Here is a 16550-nt window from a genome sequence, read left to right as displayed (position 1 = left end):
TTAGTATTAATTTTTAAATATGAGAAAATTAATTGGATAATTTATGCATTTTGATCTGAAATGGGTGCCATGAAGTGTGTAACCATTTAACACATTTTATAATCATGTAATTATTAATCGGGCAAATGAAGAATCTCTTATACCAATGAAAAAAATAATTGTTCTCATTATCTTAACCTCTATGCTCACTGGATATATTACTTGTAATACAATTAAATAATATACTCTGAAGAAATTCAAAGGATGACTTAGGAGCCCTCTTCAAAGATAAAATTAGGAAACAATAAAAGAAGGAAAGACATTAGGCCTCTTGAGATAGATTTGATGTCCTAAGCTTATGCATAAAATAGTATTAATGAATAGTAAATTAATAGAATAAGGAAATTTGTACTACTAATTGCCCATTTACTACAGTAGAAGTCATAAAACTCTAATATTTACTATGTAGCCCTTATTGAATCAGAGGATTACATCTATTTCCTGGTTATTCTGTTTCTTAGGATTTTTTTTCTTGGCATTATACAGCAGCAAATTATACCTTTGTCTTTTGTGTTATGGATTAGGAGTTAAATAAAAGGCAGACCCAAAAGGACTTAGAGCATGCCATGTTACTGCGACAGCATGAGTCCATGCAAGAACTGGAGTTCCGCCACCTCAACACAATTCAGAAGATGCGCTGTGAATTGATCAGATTGCAACATCAAACTGAGCTCACTAACCAGCTGGAATATAATAAGCGAAGAGAACGAGAACTAAGGCGAAAGCATGTCATGGAGGTTCGACAACAGCCTAAGAGCCTGAAGGTAACTTTAACCTAAGTTTCTTGACAGGGAAAAGAGATAAAAGAAAAAAATTGAATAAACTTTTTTCTTTCACTTTTAGCATGTTAGGTTAGTTTTAATATGGAGTGTCTGTAGCTATGGACTTTTGCGTATGCATTTCTCAACAGAGTACCAAAAAAATGGCCAAAACTTTTAACTGTAGGAAATGCCATAAATAAGAATAAAAATTCTTATTTTAAATGTACCCAAATGTTCAATGCTGATGTTACATGTCAGCATGCTAACCTGTTGGCTTCTCTCTGTTCTAAGTAATACAGTTTGGGAATTTTATTTTTTCCAAATGTGATTTGTATCCAGAAAAGACACTAAGTTCCTAATCAGTACAGAAGCCAATGGATGAAAATGCCTTTTTAACTTCTTCCCCTTCATTGTCTATACTCATCTTAAGAGGAATAGTAGAATCATTTCAAGACTTTAAATTTTGTCTTTACTTTGAATAGAGGAATTTATTCACATGGTATGAAATTGTTAACAAAGTGTATTATAAAGTTAAAGGTTTCCCTCTCTCCCCTTTGCCCCTCCAGCTGCTTGGTCCAGCTTTCTTCACCAAAGCCAACCAGAGTTAACAATTCCAAGAAATTTTCTAATTTTATAATGTGTAATAAATATTTGAAGTATAGTCACATGAATTTTAATACACAAAAAATCACCTATTATATAGGCTATCATCCATATTAGTATCTCAATTAATCTGTACATGTCTTCACATTTAAAATTCTTATTTATATCCAGTAAGGCCCAGGTCCCACAGTATTTCCTTTTTAAACAGTTCCCCCCTTTTAAAACTATTTGATAATTAAACTATACAGCTGTTCTTGGTCTGAATTGAATAACTGTCCTGGAATGAAGTGAAATTCATTCACCGAAGTAATCAGTGTCAAAATCTAGAAGTTATACCACACCCAGTGGTATCCCCAATTCCATTCATACAAGCTGTCCTGAAAAAATATCGAAGCAAAGCTGCTTTACCCTTTCCTGAGTAAAGTGAACCTGAGTAAAATTTCTCTTTGCTGTGCCTTCAAAACAGCTAATTAACATTTAGTGTAGCTTATGTTAACTATCCACATAACCTTCGTTAGTCATTGCTTAGAAAAATTGGAATTCGTAATGATCTTTCAGATTTATTTTGTCTTTTTAGTGGAGAAGTATATACTCTTTTGGCTACAGAGTAGAGTTTTAAAACAACATGTCTGTGAAATTAATTATGGTTTTAAAGTCAGAAGCACCCAGAAGTAAACCAAGCTGAAAGCTTACTAGTTTTCTGTAGTCATACTATAAATCTGATATGACTGCATTTCTCTGGGATAGATAGTTATTCGATCTTTAACCCTTCCTGTTTCCTGTTGTTGGAGACTTTTCAGTTTGAAAGTCTGTAAACACTAGTATGATTTTCACAGATACTATACAGAAATTAATGAGAAAAATAATGTTTCGCAATCATAGCCAGACTTTGAATGGAATGCCTTCTTATGAAAAATGAGCTCAACAATTCCGATAAAGGAAATTGTTCTGTTACTTTAGTAGGGAAAAAAATCACTATGTTTCTCTTAGTTGTATATACCTATCTACTTGCTCAATCTGAACAAAAGACTAAATTTTAACACCAAATTATCCCATTTTTATTTATCTAAGTAATAGTTGCCTCTTCCAACATTCTGCAAGACTTTAAAGGGGGGTAAGGGAGCTTCAGTTTGAGCACTTATGTAAGTTGACTAGGATTTGTGGGGGTTGGGGTACCATTTCTATGGAATGGGTTGGGTAAACACCTGTTGCCTTCTCTGCTGTTTGTTTCTTCATCTGTCATCCAAATGGTGCTTTGTCAATGTTAAATGAGTAGAAGCATCTATTAATAACTTACTGTTCATCTTGCTTTCATGGAGTCAAACATTGAGGAATATAGTTTATTCTTGATATAAATATTACTCTTCTTGTTGAAGAAAAATTTTTCTATATGAGAAATAGATGTTAGCTGAACCTATTATGATCATTCCACAATACATATACGTAAATCAAACCATCATGCTCTACACCTTAAACTTATACATTGATGTATTTCAATTATTTTTCAGTAAAACTCAAAAAATCAGTAAGTGGAAAAAATTTTTTTTCAAGGACTTCTTTTTCTCATTAGGCTAATGATACAGAATGATTACAGTTTTCTTGGCACAATATTTTAAAAATAAAAACTTTTAAAAGAATGGAGGCTGTTATACAGAGGTGGAAGAGAATGTCTAAATTTCATCGTTCCGTTCCTGGCAAACTTGGAAGAGTTTTTAACCAAGGACAGTATTTAAGATCAATGTTATTAAGCATGGCTAAACCAAGAGTTTCTCTTTCTAGCGAGACATTCCTTGACCTTTCACAGAATAAAGGTGTATGACTGACTTAGTGCCTCAGGTTATATTTGATGTTGAAGTATGAGGTGGACATTTATTGCCCACTGAATCAACCAGTTAATATCTGGCAGTATTTATGTTAGGTAAAATAATTTCAACCGCAGGTTCTGCCTTAATGTAGTAAATGAATATATTCTCACTTGTAAGCGTGATCAATATACCTTATAGAAATACATTTCACCTTACTGAGTTTTGTTAAAACCTGGGTTCATAGGATGCCTAACCTGTGATTAACCAAAAACTAAAGCCAAAACTCTTATGTCTCTGAACCCAAAGCATTTTATTTCAGAAATGTTTATGTAGTCCATATTTATCATCAGCCCAAGAAGGGTTGTCCCCTCCCTCGCCCCATAACTTTTGTTTGACATTGAAAGATTAGTTAACTGACTTTTAAGTTTTTGCTTGTGGTGTTAAAGAGTAAACTGTTATTGATGTAATGATATGGGTGTCCATGTGTGTTCCTGGGATCGTGATCTCCCAGTTGCTGAAGAATGGGGGCGCGGATCAGAGAGGCAAAGTTCAAGCAGTACAGTTTTATTGTAAAGTGCAAGAGAAAAGCTCTCCGGAGAGAGGGGGATCCAAAAATGGAACGCCCCGCAGGCTAAGCTGCAGCAGAGACTATGTGTCCTTGAGTATGCAATCTTGAAGTTGTTTACCAGAAGCTGATTACCCCGCCCCGTCCATCCCCCCTGCGCCCACCGCCCACCTGGGGCTGGTTTCTTGGCTGGCTCTGCAGTCTGATGTGGTAGCCCCTCCCACCCAGTTCCCTTCACATTTTTCTGTCAGCTACTTTGAAACTTTTCTTTGGCCTTGCTGTCCTCCGCCTTGCATCCTGACTGCCTATGACTTTCTTATCTCATTACTAAGTGTGTTGCTGCCTAGTTTATTCCCTTAAGATAAAGACCAATTGTAATAATATCATTAGTTACTAATACCCTATTTTTATGTAGTCTATCATAGACTATGTAGTTGGAATTGAGATTGTCATTAAAACAAATTCGAACAAAGTGTCTCAGATAAGAAACAGAGTAAATATGCTTTTTTCTGCCCCAGTATCTCATAATATATGGTCTGGCCAATAAAGTTCTTTTATATCTACTATACTGAATGCATAAGAAGAAATTTAAAAGAAAAAAAAATTTTTTTTAATTTAATTTTATGTCGTCAATATACATGGTAATCAAAACTAATTTAAATAATTATTCAAGTCAGTAAATTTACTAGCAAAATAATGAGTATTTCTTGAAGTCCTGTGATAAATGAGGTTGTTGGTATTCTAATGATTTAAATTAGACTTTTTGTTATAAAAATGTATAGAATTCAATGGTTTGACCCAGTAGCCAAGTGCAAAAGCACCTGCAACCTCATGATCTGACCTTTTTGTTTTTCCTCTCCCTTTCTTTTAGTAGCCTTTGTTTTCATGTAATCATAAGGTATACCATATGTTAAAATTATATGCCTCTATTTTTTTTTCTTCCCAGTCTAAAGAACTCCAAATAAAAAAGCAGTTTCAGGACACCTGCAAAATCCAAACCAGACAGTACAAAGCGTTAAGAAATCATCTACTGGAGACTACACCAAAGAGTGAGCACAAAGCTGTTCTGAAACGGCTCAAGGAGGAGCAGACCCGGAAGTTAGCCATCTTGGCTGAGCAGTATGACCACAGCATTAATGAAATGCTGTCCACACAAGCTGTGAGTTTGTTTCATTTAGGCAAAACAATTAGTGCCCCTTTCCTTCTACCACCTGAATAAAATCCCAGCAATTAAAATACTAATTGGAAATTATAGTTGGTCGTTCAGCTTGGGACATAGTAGTGGTGGTTCATATTCTTCCTGCTGGCAGCATTGCTTGGAAGCAGGCTTGACGTATGTAGAATTCTCACTGGTCCATCAGACATGAACTTTTAAATAGGCTCTGTGCTGGTACTTCTCAGGTGTTTAGTACACATACCAACAGCTTATCAAGATTGGAACAGCAGCTTTGTTAAACAGTGGGCAAAAAGCTGTACTGTATTGGGAATCCAAATGGTAACATTTAAATGCTAGTATAAAATTTATCTATGTAAGTTTTGTCAACTTTTTCTTAAAGGGCCAGATAGTAGATATTTTAGGTTTTGTGGGTCCAGGAGGCAATATTGAGGGCATTTTGTGGATACTTATATAGCCATTTAAAATGTAACCATTTCAAATTGTAAAGACCATTCCTAACCAGTGGGATATTTAAAACACACACACACACACACGCCCAGATTTGGCCCATAGGCTATAGTTTGCTGGTCCCTGTACTGTAGTTGTTTCCATTGGAGAGAAGAGATTCAATCTAATCAGATTCTAAATTTTTCTTAAGAAAAATGTGGTTATTCAGGTATTCTCCAAATAGCTTATGATAGCTTTATCTTCATAATGCCGTCATTGGTCACTGTGCCTTCCTTTTTCAAAGATGTTTACTCTCAGATACGAGAGAACAATTATGTATCCTACAGAAGAGTAGACTGTCTGCTCTCACACTCTATTCCATAGGTCATGAATGGATAGCTCATAGTGGGATATATTTGTTTTCTTTCTCTGTTTCAGCTGCGTTTGGATGAAGCACAGGAAGCAGAATGCCAGGTTTTAAAGATGCAGCTGCAGCAGGAACTGGAGCTGTTGAATGCATATCAGAGCAAAATCAAGATGCAGGCTGAGGCACAACATGATCGAGAGCTTCGGGAGCTTGAACAGAGGGTCTCCCTCCGCAGGGCACTCTTAGAACAAAAGGTATAAGTAATAGAAAGAAGGTAATTGTGCTAGTATTTGCTTTCTTCAGAAGCATTTTATAAATATATTTTCATATTGACAAAGATGGCATTAGTTTTCACAATACCCTATTTCCTTAATTCTAGTTTTGGTAGTGTTTTTCTTTTTCTTTAAAATTATTGATTCACTAATGAGATATCTAGAACTCATTATAATTAATGAGTTCTAGATATCAAGAGAACATCAAGGGAATATAATTAAGCAGCAATTGCTAGAGGAAGGATATGGGTTATGTGAAGGCAGTTGTATTGCAAGAGAGTAGCTCTTACTCCATGTTCCTCACTTTATTTGTGTATCTACCCTGTTTCCCCGAAAATAAGACCTAGCTGGACCATCAGCTCTAATGTGTCTTTTGGAGCAAAAATTAATATAAGACCCAGTATTATATTATATTATATTATATTATATTATATTATATTATATTATACCCAGTCTTATATTAAGTCCGGGTCTTATATTAATTTTTGCTCCAAAAGACACATTAGAGCTGATGGTCCGGCTAGGTCTTATTTTCGGGGAAACACGGTAGCTCTACCTAAGGAGATTGGAAAAAAACTTGGATAATGAAGAAAAAAAACTTTAGTAATTGCCTGGGAGAAGCAGGGACAGAGGATCAGGAATAAATACTTTACTCCTAACATGCTGGGCCTGAAACTGTACAGACTGGTGGACGATTACTAGAGGATAGAAGGTAAAACCAGTTCCACACAGGTGAAAAGTCAGTCTGAAAATGTTACTTTTAGGTGTATCGTTATTTAGTTAGTTTTGAGTTCTTTTTTTTTCATAATGCCTTTTTTTTTTTCTAATTGGGGAATAGTGTGTTATTCCAGGGCCCATCAGCTCCAATTCGTTGTCCTTCAATCTAGTTGTGGGGGTGCACAGCTCAGCTCCAAGTCCAGTCACCGTTTTCAATCTTAGTTGCAGGGGGCGCAGCCCACCATCCCATGCGAGAATTGAACCGGCAACCTTGTTGTTAAGAGTTCACTCTCTTACCAATTGAGCCATCCGACTGCCCCTCCGGCAGCTCAGCAGAGGCTCGTTGTCTTCAATCTAGTTGTGGAGGGCGCAGCTCACTGGCCCATGTGGGAATCGAACTGGCAACCCTGTGTTTAAGGGCTCGCACTCTAACCAACTGAGCCATCCGGCTGCCCCTAGTTTTGAGTTATTCTTTGTCAGATATATTAGAGAATAGAACTAGAATCACCAAATTCATTTCTATCCTTAAGGTACTTAAGTTGTGTGTGTGTGTGTGTGTGTGTGTGTGTGTGTGTGTGTGTTTGTGTTTGGGGAGAGGGTGATGGGCAGAAGATTTTGAGAGTCGAAGAGGAAAGGTATTGGTTGAAAAATAGTAGAATATCAGTTGCATCCATGATTCAAAGCTATGTTCAGGAATTCCTTAGCCATAAGTTCCCATTAGCTGATATAGTCTTAGGTCCATTGGTCCATTATAAGTTAATACTTGCCTTGGGGTCTTGCCTGTTAAAGGTTGTCATTTTTTCTAGACCATTGGCTCATAGATTTTCCTCTAGTTCCTGTAGTTCTTGTGATAAAAATAGAATTCCTTACTAAATTAAAAAATATATGTTCTTTTCAAAAACCTACCTAAATAAGATGTTACTATTTCTCCAGCATAGCTGTCTTTATTACTGGCTTCTCTGAGAGGTATTTGCCTCTAAAAGTTATCTCAATTATGTTTTTCTCATTCAAGATGGAAAGATAGAAACTTAAATTTTGAGAAAAATCTAGTTTGTCCCATGTACAGATTTCATAAATCTGATTCCAACTTTCATATTTAAAATTCAATCCAAAATTCTGTCTCTCATGCTTCAAAATTACCACTAAAAGGAAAACTCCCTATAGTATTTCAGGTATAGTATTGTGAGAGAAATATTGGTCCTATTCAAGTATGTTTATATTTTCAGCTCCACCTAATTCAGAGTTAAACAGTGCTAATTAGTTATTTCAATATATGAACCAAAACTTACATGTTCTGCGAAGCCTAGTAAAATGTGAGTATAAAACTGATACCCATTGGTGAAGGTGTTGTGGCACTCTCATGCATTCTTAATGCATTTGGAAAGCAATTTGGAAGTATATATTGAGCTTTGGCAATGTTAAGTATTTAAGACTTTGAGAATTCTGAGGAAAACCAAAATAGAGGGGGAAATATGCATAAATATGGTAATAACAACATGTTTTATAATGGTTTAAAACATCTAACCATCTAAAATAGGGATATAAGGAGCATTTGAGATCTTACTCCTGGCATATGTCATCAGTTTTAACTCAAATAAACTCATAAAAATTCTAAATAAATAAACAAATAAAATAGAGATATAATTAAGTAATTATGGCCAAGCCACTTAATAAAATCTTATGCAGCCATTTAAATGATGGCTACAAAGACAGTATTAATATGAATATTTTGAATATGATAATACATTATGATGTGTTAAAATAAAAAAAGACAAATCACACTTAAATTGAAATAATGCTAGTAGTGACTATATTAATAGGGTAGATTGGTTCATTTTTCTATTTTGCTATTTTTAATGTGGTTAATAGTACTTTGATAATGGATCATGCAAAAGATTATTTAATATTAAAAATAAAAAAACAATGGGATGATAAATCCACAGTGCTTTGAGTTGCTACTTGATTTTTAGAGCTAACGTTTACATTCCAAGTGAAGCACATGACTATAAAGCAGTTTGAGGTCAGCTGGCAACTACCAAGGCTGGTTCCCTCTCTATAAAAACTTTGAAAAACCTTAACAGCTATATATTTTCTGCTTTTTGTGCATACTGGCTGTTCAAATAAGAAATATTGCAAATAAATAGAGGTGGAACCAGAGTGAACATTAATTGTTTCTAGATGAAAAATCATTCTGTTTGAAGATTGCTGTAAGCCTTCAAATGAACCAAGAATTGTTCCTTTAGGTTGAGGCACCAACAAAGTAAGTCTCACTTGACTCACATGAGGTCTTATTACAACTCTTCTCATACTTCATTTACATTTAAATTTCAGCAAGATGACAACATAACAATGTTAAATTCCATGTGAATTTTATACATGCATGGAAAATGGCAGTATTTCCAAAGTACAAATGGACTTTTTTATGTTTTAGCATTTCACTTAATTTTCTCTCAATATTTCATTTAGTATCAACAATATGATTGATAGTTTTTTAGTAAGAAGTGACAATTGGAACATCTTACAGGACCTTTCTTTCTGGAACTGAAAATATTCACACAAAAATATCACATATAGCATCAGAAAGGTAGGTTGGGATAATGATCCAAGATGGTGAAGTAGATAAATACCATGCTTGCCTCATCCCATGAACACATCAATGTTACAACTAAATTATAGAATAATCAACCTGGCGAACCATCTGAAGTCTAGCTGAAGAGAAGTTTTATAACTAACGATATAAAGAAGAAGCCATGTCGAGATTGGCAGAGATGTGAAACGGGCCCACCCCAAACCCCCATGAGGCGGATGAAAGTTGTGAGAGATATATTGGTCACAGTGGAGTAAGGAACCTCAGCTCCACACCAGCCTCCCCAGCCCAGAGTACTGGTACTGAGAAGAGGAGCCCCCACAACATCTGGCTGTGAAAAACAGTGGGGATTCTGACCTTCCCCAATGGGAGGGAAGGCAGTGGGAAACCCAGACATCCTCTTAAAGGGCTCGCACAGACTCACTTGTAGGCATTTATCCTGGGCTCTGGCAGACTGACAGTGACTTGGGAGACTTCAGAGATATATGGAGGGCATAGTGAGGTGTGTGGCTTTGGGTGAGGGCTGGAAAGTAAGTGCCATTTTCCCTGTGTGGGGTTCTCTGCCAGAGCAACCGGCAGGTGGGCGCCGTCTTTCCTGTGGTGAGCCCGCCCCCATGTGCATGGCCAAATCTGAATTGGTCTGGTGAGCTCTGCTTGCTCCAGCCAGGTGACTCACTGAGATCCCATCACACCCAACTCCATTCCACGGGAAGCTTTATCAGCGGCTGAACCTTACAGGAACTGGCAGGTGGCAGCAGGTTTCATAGTATCCTGGCTAAATAGCAGAGCGACGCCAGACCTGGTACTAGTAGCAGCCATCCTCGGTTCTCAGCATGGCCACTGGCACCTGCCTCCAGGTACACCATAGGCAGCAACTAACCGTTGATCGCTTTGTAGCTTCTACCAGATAGTCCCCAGCCTGTCACAGGGAGTGGGTGACCTGGGCCTGCACTGGAGCCTCTCCCAAAAGGCCCCAGAACCAATATACTTGGAGGTTGGCTTCAGACCACAGCAAAGCACCACCCAATTAGCCCCACAAGTGGCATACCCAAAGGGTGGTCTCAACAGGCACCAATGCTCACTGGGATAAATCCTGCTCCATGGGGTAAGACCCCCTCACAACAGCCCATAAACTGTGGACTAAGCCAAACCCCATGTTCAGTCAGCCTAAGGGCCAGTCCCACTCACTGACATGCCAACAACAACAAAAGCTCTACTATAACAGGAGGGCACACACAACCCACACAAGGGACACTCCTGGAGCACCTGGTGCAGGTGGCCAGAGAGACTGTACCATTGGGCCTCACAGGGCACCTATTACATAAGGCCACCGGGCAAGACTGGGAGACACAGCAGATCTACCTAATGCATAGAAACAAACATAGAGAGACAGCCAAAATGAGGAAACAAAGAATTATGTCCCAAATGAAAGAACAGGAAAAAAATCCAGAAAAAGAACTAAATGAAATGGAGGCAAGCAACCTATCAGAGTCAGAGTTCTAAACAATGGTTATAAGGATGCTCAAAAACTTAATGAAAAATTCAACAGAGATAACAAACCTAAAAAAGGACATAGAAACAATAAAAAAGAACCAATCAGAAGTGAAGAATACAATAACTGAAATGAAAAAAACACTAGAAGGAATCACCAGCAGACTAGATGAAGCAGAAGATCAAATCAGCAATTTGGAAGACAAGGTAGTGGAAAACACCCAATCAGAACAGCAAAAGGAAAAAACAATTAAAAAAAGAAAAAGAGAATAGTGTAAGAGACCTCTGGGATAACATCAAGTATAACAACATTCACATCATAGGGGTACCAGAAGAGAAAAAGCAAGGGATTGAGAACCTATTTGAAGAAATAATGACTGAAAACTTTCCTAACCTGGTGAAGGAAATAGACATATAAGCCCAGGAAGCACAGAGTCCCAAACAAGATGAACCCAAAGAGGCCCACACCAAGACACATTATAATTAGAATGGCAAAGGTTAAAGACAAAGAGAAAATCCTAAAAGCAGCAAGAGAAAGACTACTGGTAACTTATAAGGGAGCTCCCATAAGATTGTCAGATGATTCCTCGACACAAACTTTGCAGGTGAGAAGGGATCGGTAGGAAATACTCAGAAAGTGATGAAAAGCAAGGATCTACAACCAAGGCTACTCTACACAGTAAGGCTATCATTTAAAATCGGAGGACAGATAAAGAGCTTCCCAGACAAGAAAAAGCTAAAGGAGTTCCTCACCACTAAACTAGTACTACAAGGAATTCTAGAAACTTCTTTAAGACAAAAAAAAAAAAAAAAAAAGATAAAAAATACGAATAATAAAATGATAATAACTGCATGTCTATCAACAGTTATTTTCAATATAAATGGATTAAATGCTCCAATCAAAAATATAGGGCGGCTAGGGTGGCCGGTTAACTTAGTTGGTTAAAGCATGGTGCTCTTAACAACAAAGTTGCTGGTTTGATCCGCACATAGACCACTGTGAGTTGTGCCCTCCACAACTAGACTGAAACAACTACTTGATTTGAAGTTGATGGGGCCTGGGAAAACACTTAAAAATTTTTTTAAAAATTTAAAAATATATTTTTTTAAAAGAAAAAGAAAACATAGGGTGACTGAATGGATAAGAAAACAAAACCCTTACATATGCTGCCTATAAGAGACTCACTTCTGATTGAAAGACACACACAGACTGAAAGTAAAGGGATGAAAAAAGTTATTTCATGAAAATGGAAATGGAAAAATAAAAAGCTGGGGTAGCAATACTTACACCAGACAAAAACAGACTTTTAAACAAAGGCTATAAGAAGAGAAGCACCCAGTAATCCCACTTCTGCGTATTTATCCAAAGAAACCCAAAACACTACTTCGAGAGGATATGTGCATCCATACGTTCACTGCAGCATTATTTACAATCACCAAGATGTGGAGGCAGCCTGGGTGTCCATTGATGGATGAATGGGTAAAGAGTAGGTGGTACATATATACAATGGAATATTGCTTGTCCATGAAAGGGAATGGGTTCTTGGCATCTATGGCGGCATGGATAGACCTGAAAGATACTGTGCTGAGTGGAGTGTGTCAGACAGAGAAGGATAGATGCAATGTGATTTTGCTTATATGTGGAATCTAAAGAACTAAATAAACAAACAAAACAAACATTCATACCCTCATAGATACAATAAACATTTTGATGGTTGCCTGATGGGAAGGAGTTTGAGGGGGTAGGTGAAAAAGGGGAAGGGATTAAGAAGTACAAATTGGTTGTTACATAGTAACCATGGGATGTAGGTATATCCCATGTAGGATATATAGTTAATATTATACCTATTTATGGTGTCAGATGGGTACTAGATTTCTCAGGGTGATGGGAGGGGGGTTGGGGAACGGTGAAATGGATAAAGGTATTACGAAGTACAACTTGGTAGTTACAAAATAGTCATGGGGATATAAAGTAAAGCACAAGGCATATAGTCAATAATATGGTAATAAGTATGTATAGTGCCAAGTGGGTACTAGACTAGTCAGGAGGATCATTTCTTAAATTATACAAAGGTCTAACCACTATGCTATGCACCTGAAATTAATACAAAATAATACTGAATGTTAACTATAATTGAAAATTTTTTAAAGGCAGGAAAAAGGTAAAGGGGAATAAAAAGTTCAAATTTCCAGGTTTTAAAAAAGTCATGGGGATGTAACATACAGCATAAGGAATATAGTCAATAATACTGTGATAGTATAGTATGGTATCAGATGGTTGCTGGACTTATGGTGATCACTTTTTTAGGTATATAAATTTTGAAAAACTATGGTGTACACCTGAAACTGACATAATGCTGTTTGTTAGCTATATTTTTTAATAAAAATCTTTAAAAAAAACAACAAAAAGTTAGGTTAGGAGAGCATCTCAAAAGAGACGTCTTGGGGTAGCTGGTTAGCTCAGTTGGTTGCCAGTTCGATTCCCCCATGGGTCAGTGAGATGCGCCCTCCACAACTAGATTGAAGACAACTTGAACTGAGTGCCCAGTGGGCAGCCAGATGGCTCAGTTGGTTGGAGTGTGTGCTCTTCCAACAAGGTTGCCGGTTGGATTCACGCATGGGATGGTGGGCTGCGCCCCCTGCAACTAGATTGAAAATGGTGACTGGACTTGGAGCTGAGCTGCGCCCTCCACAACTAGATGAAGGAGAATGACTTGACTCGGAGCTGATGGATCCTGGAGAAATACACTGTTCACCAATATTCCCCAATTTTTAAAAAAAAGTCTTAATTACAGTAACTCATCTACCTTGTGAAACTGCTTTTCTAATTTTTCAATAATAAATAACATGTTTGAAAAGAAACGGGAATTAAAGTTAGCTATCACAAATCTTAGTTTTTATTTTTATTTAATTGAAAACTGTTCTGAGTTTCTTAAATGACAAAACTAATCAGCAAACAAAATTGAAGCAATGCTTACTGGATAAAAGGTTGATAAGCATTAATGTGCTTAATATTTTTATCCGTCAAATAATATGCAAGGCATTTAGATCAGCATGCTACATTCCCATCATTTATTATACCCCTTAAATTAAAATAATTGCTTTTAGCGAATGGGCTTTTGAAATTTTTACATATAAAATATTTAAAAGAAAAAAGTTAAAGTTCTTTGAATATTTACAGAAATGTAAATTTAATTCTATATGAATTAAGTATTTTATATATGGATATTAAAAGAGTGAAAAAATTATTTTATAAAAACAATCATTTTTTAAACTTGGAAAATATACAGAAACATAAATAGGATTTTAAATGTCTTTAATTCCACCACTCAGAAATCACCACAGTTAACAATTTGATACCTTTCTCTCAGAAGAAGCCTTCATGTCTAATCTAAATTCTGTGTCAACCTTCATGTGAAATGCCCTCTCTGAACCTTTGTAACACTTTAGTACTTAGAACCTTGAATAACTTTCAAACTCTTTTTACTGGAGTCCATTCCTGCCTATTTGTAATTCGCCAAACACTATCATCTTTCCATGCCTTTACATGTTCCCTCTGATGAAAATAACCTTTCCTTCCTCTTGTCTTCCTGGTAAACTTGTACTTTTCAGAATCCAGTCTCTACAACCTCCTTTAAGAAGACTTCTTTGCCCTATAGAGTGAATCCCTCCATTCCTTTGTATTTCTGCTTATGCCTTATAAATCTTTTATTATGTCTTAACACTTTCTATTGCAATTTTTTTGTTTTCGTTTTTTGTTTGTTTTTTTAAGGAGAGCACAGCTCACAGTGGCCCATGGGGGGATTGAACTAGCAACCTTGGTGCTCTAACCAGCTGAGCTAACTGGCCACCCTCTATTGCAATTTCTTTTTTAAATTTTTTATTGGGGAATATTAGGGAACAGTGTTTTCCAGGGCCCATCAGCTCCAAGTCATTGCCTTTCAATCTAGTTGTGGAGGGCGCAGCTCAGTTCTCAGCCCAGTTGCTGTTTTCAATCTTTAGTTGCAGGGGGCACAGTCCACCATCCCATGGGGGAATTGAATTGGTAACCTTGTTGTTAAGAGCTGGATCTTTAACCAACTGAACCATCCCACAGCCCTTCTATTGCAATTTTTTATTTGCATCTGTTTCCTGTGCTAAACTGTGGCTTTTTTTTTAAGGGCACTTTTAAAAACTTGGTGCATAAAAACTAAACATATTTGTTGAGCTAGATTTCTGTAGAAAGCAATGCCTATTGGCTTAAGTCCTCAGATATCTTGAAACCTGATTATTTAACACTCCTTTACGAATTCTCTTTATTTCCTATTTTTTAAAAACTTTTTATCATGGAAATTTTCAAACATACACAAAAATAGGAATTAGTATAATGAAATCCCCAAGTAGTCATCACCCAGCTTTAACGGTTACCAATATTTTGCTAATTTCTTGTTACCAATTCACCTCTTCCACACACACAACTTTTGGAGGGCGGGGGGTTGGAGTTAGGGAAGAATGTCTGGTGTATTTTAAAACAAATCCCAGCACAGCATTATTTCACTTCTAGCTATAGAAAAGGGCTTGTTAACCATAATTCCATTGTGATATATCTAACAAGATTACAAATTTTTAATATCTAATACTAAGTCCATGCCTGAATTTCTCCTTTTGTCTCAAAAATGTCTTAAGTTGTTTCATTTGGATTGGGGCCCAAACAAGGTCCAGACATTGCATTTGGTTAATTGTCTTTTAAGTCCTTTAGTCTTAAAAGACACTCTCTAGCCCCCTTTTCTCTACCACCCCACTCTACCTGCCCCTTTTTTTTTTTATTGTGGATGCGATCATTTGCTCTGTAGGAGTTCTCAGATTTGGCTGATTACATCTTCATGTTGTCATTTAATGTATTCCTCTCCTTCATATTTCCTGTAAACTGGTCGTTAGATCTAGAAGCATGATTATATTTAGATTGATTTTTTAAATTTTATTTAAAAAAATTTCTTACAAGGAGTTTTCATAAGGGTTACTATATACTTCCTTTTGCATCGTTTCGAGAGACATATACATAATGTCTAGTTGTCCCACTTTTAACTGATTTTATATTGATCAGTGGGTTCAGGTAATGTCAATCTGATCATTCATGAAAAGGTTCTCCATCAACTTTTTAAAAATTGTCTATTGACTTTATTATGTTTTACATTAAAAAAATACTATATACAGTCAACTATATCTATTTGTAATACCCTCTAGTTTTCCAGAATTGATTATGATGGCTACCCAACCACTAATTTCTAGGTACACAGAGTCTTCTAAATTTTTAATGAAAACTTCAGTTTTTGTTTGTCTGTTTATTTGTTAGTTTTTCACTTAAGGCTTTGGTCCATCTGGAATATGTATATGGGTTCCATTTTTATGTCCTTCCAGATGGCTGACCAATTGTGCCTGTGTTATTTGTTTAAAAATCCATCTTTTTCCCAATGAATTAATTGTTGCATTTGTCCTGCATTAAAAACCTACAAACTGAAAGCTGCATTCTATTTCTACTTCACTAATTATCAATTCCTATACCAATACCATATTTATTTTATTAGACTGACATTATGGTATGTCTGATAAAGCTCGTTTCCACTCACCCATTTTCTTTTTTATTCAACTTTTTACCTAATGGGTTTAGTAGCCATTGATGATAATTGCCTTGATTTATTATTTTAATAGAGGTTATTACCTTTCCTTTTAAGAACTTGACTTTACACATTTTAGAAATATA

The 16550-nt window shown here is 36.3% G+C and overlaps 1 protein-coding gene across 4 annotated transcripts in view; it reads left to right on the top strand.

Moving 5' to 3' along the window:
* Positions 1-16550, top strand: part of TAOK1 (TAO kinase 1) — a 140824-nt gene that overhangs the window by 114747 nt on the left and 9527 nt on the right. For all 4 annotated transcript variants that reach the window (XM_019739502.2, XM_074320800.1, XM_019739501.2 and 1 more), the window contains 3 exons: positions 564-803; positions 4720-4932; positions 5815-5997. In XM_019739502.2, coding sequence (XP_019595061.1) covers positions 564-803; positions 4720-4932; positions 5815-5997 — 636 coding nt within the window. The remainder of the gene's footprint in view (positions 1-563; positions 804-4719; positions 4933-5814; positions 5998-16550) is intronic.

Source organism: Rhinolophus sinicus, linkage group LG15 (genome assembly GCF_036562045.2).
Source record: "Rhinolophus sinicus isolate RSC01 linkage group LG15, ASM3656204v1, whole genome shotgun sequence".
Classification (NCBI taxonomy): domain Eukaryota; kingdom Metazoa; phylum Chordata; class Mammalia; order Chiroptera; family Rhinolophidae; genus Rhinolophus; species Rhinolophus sinicus.
Note: the sequence above shows the minus strand (reverse complement) of the source record. Positions and strands in the feature narration are given on the sequence as shown.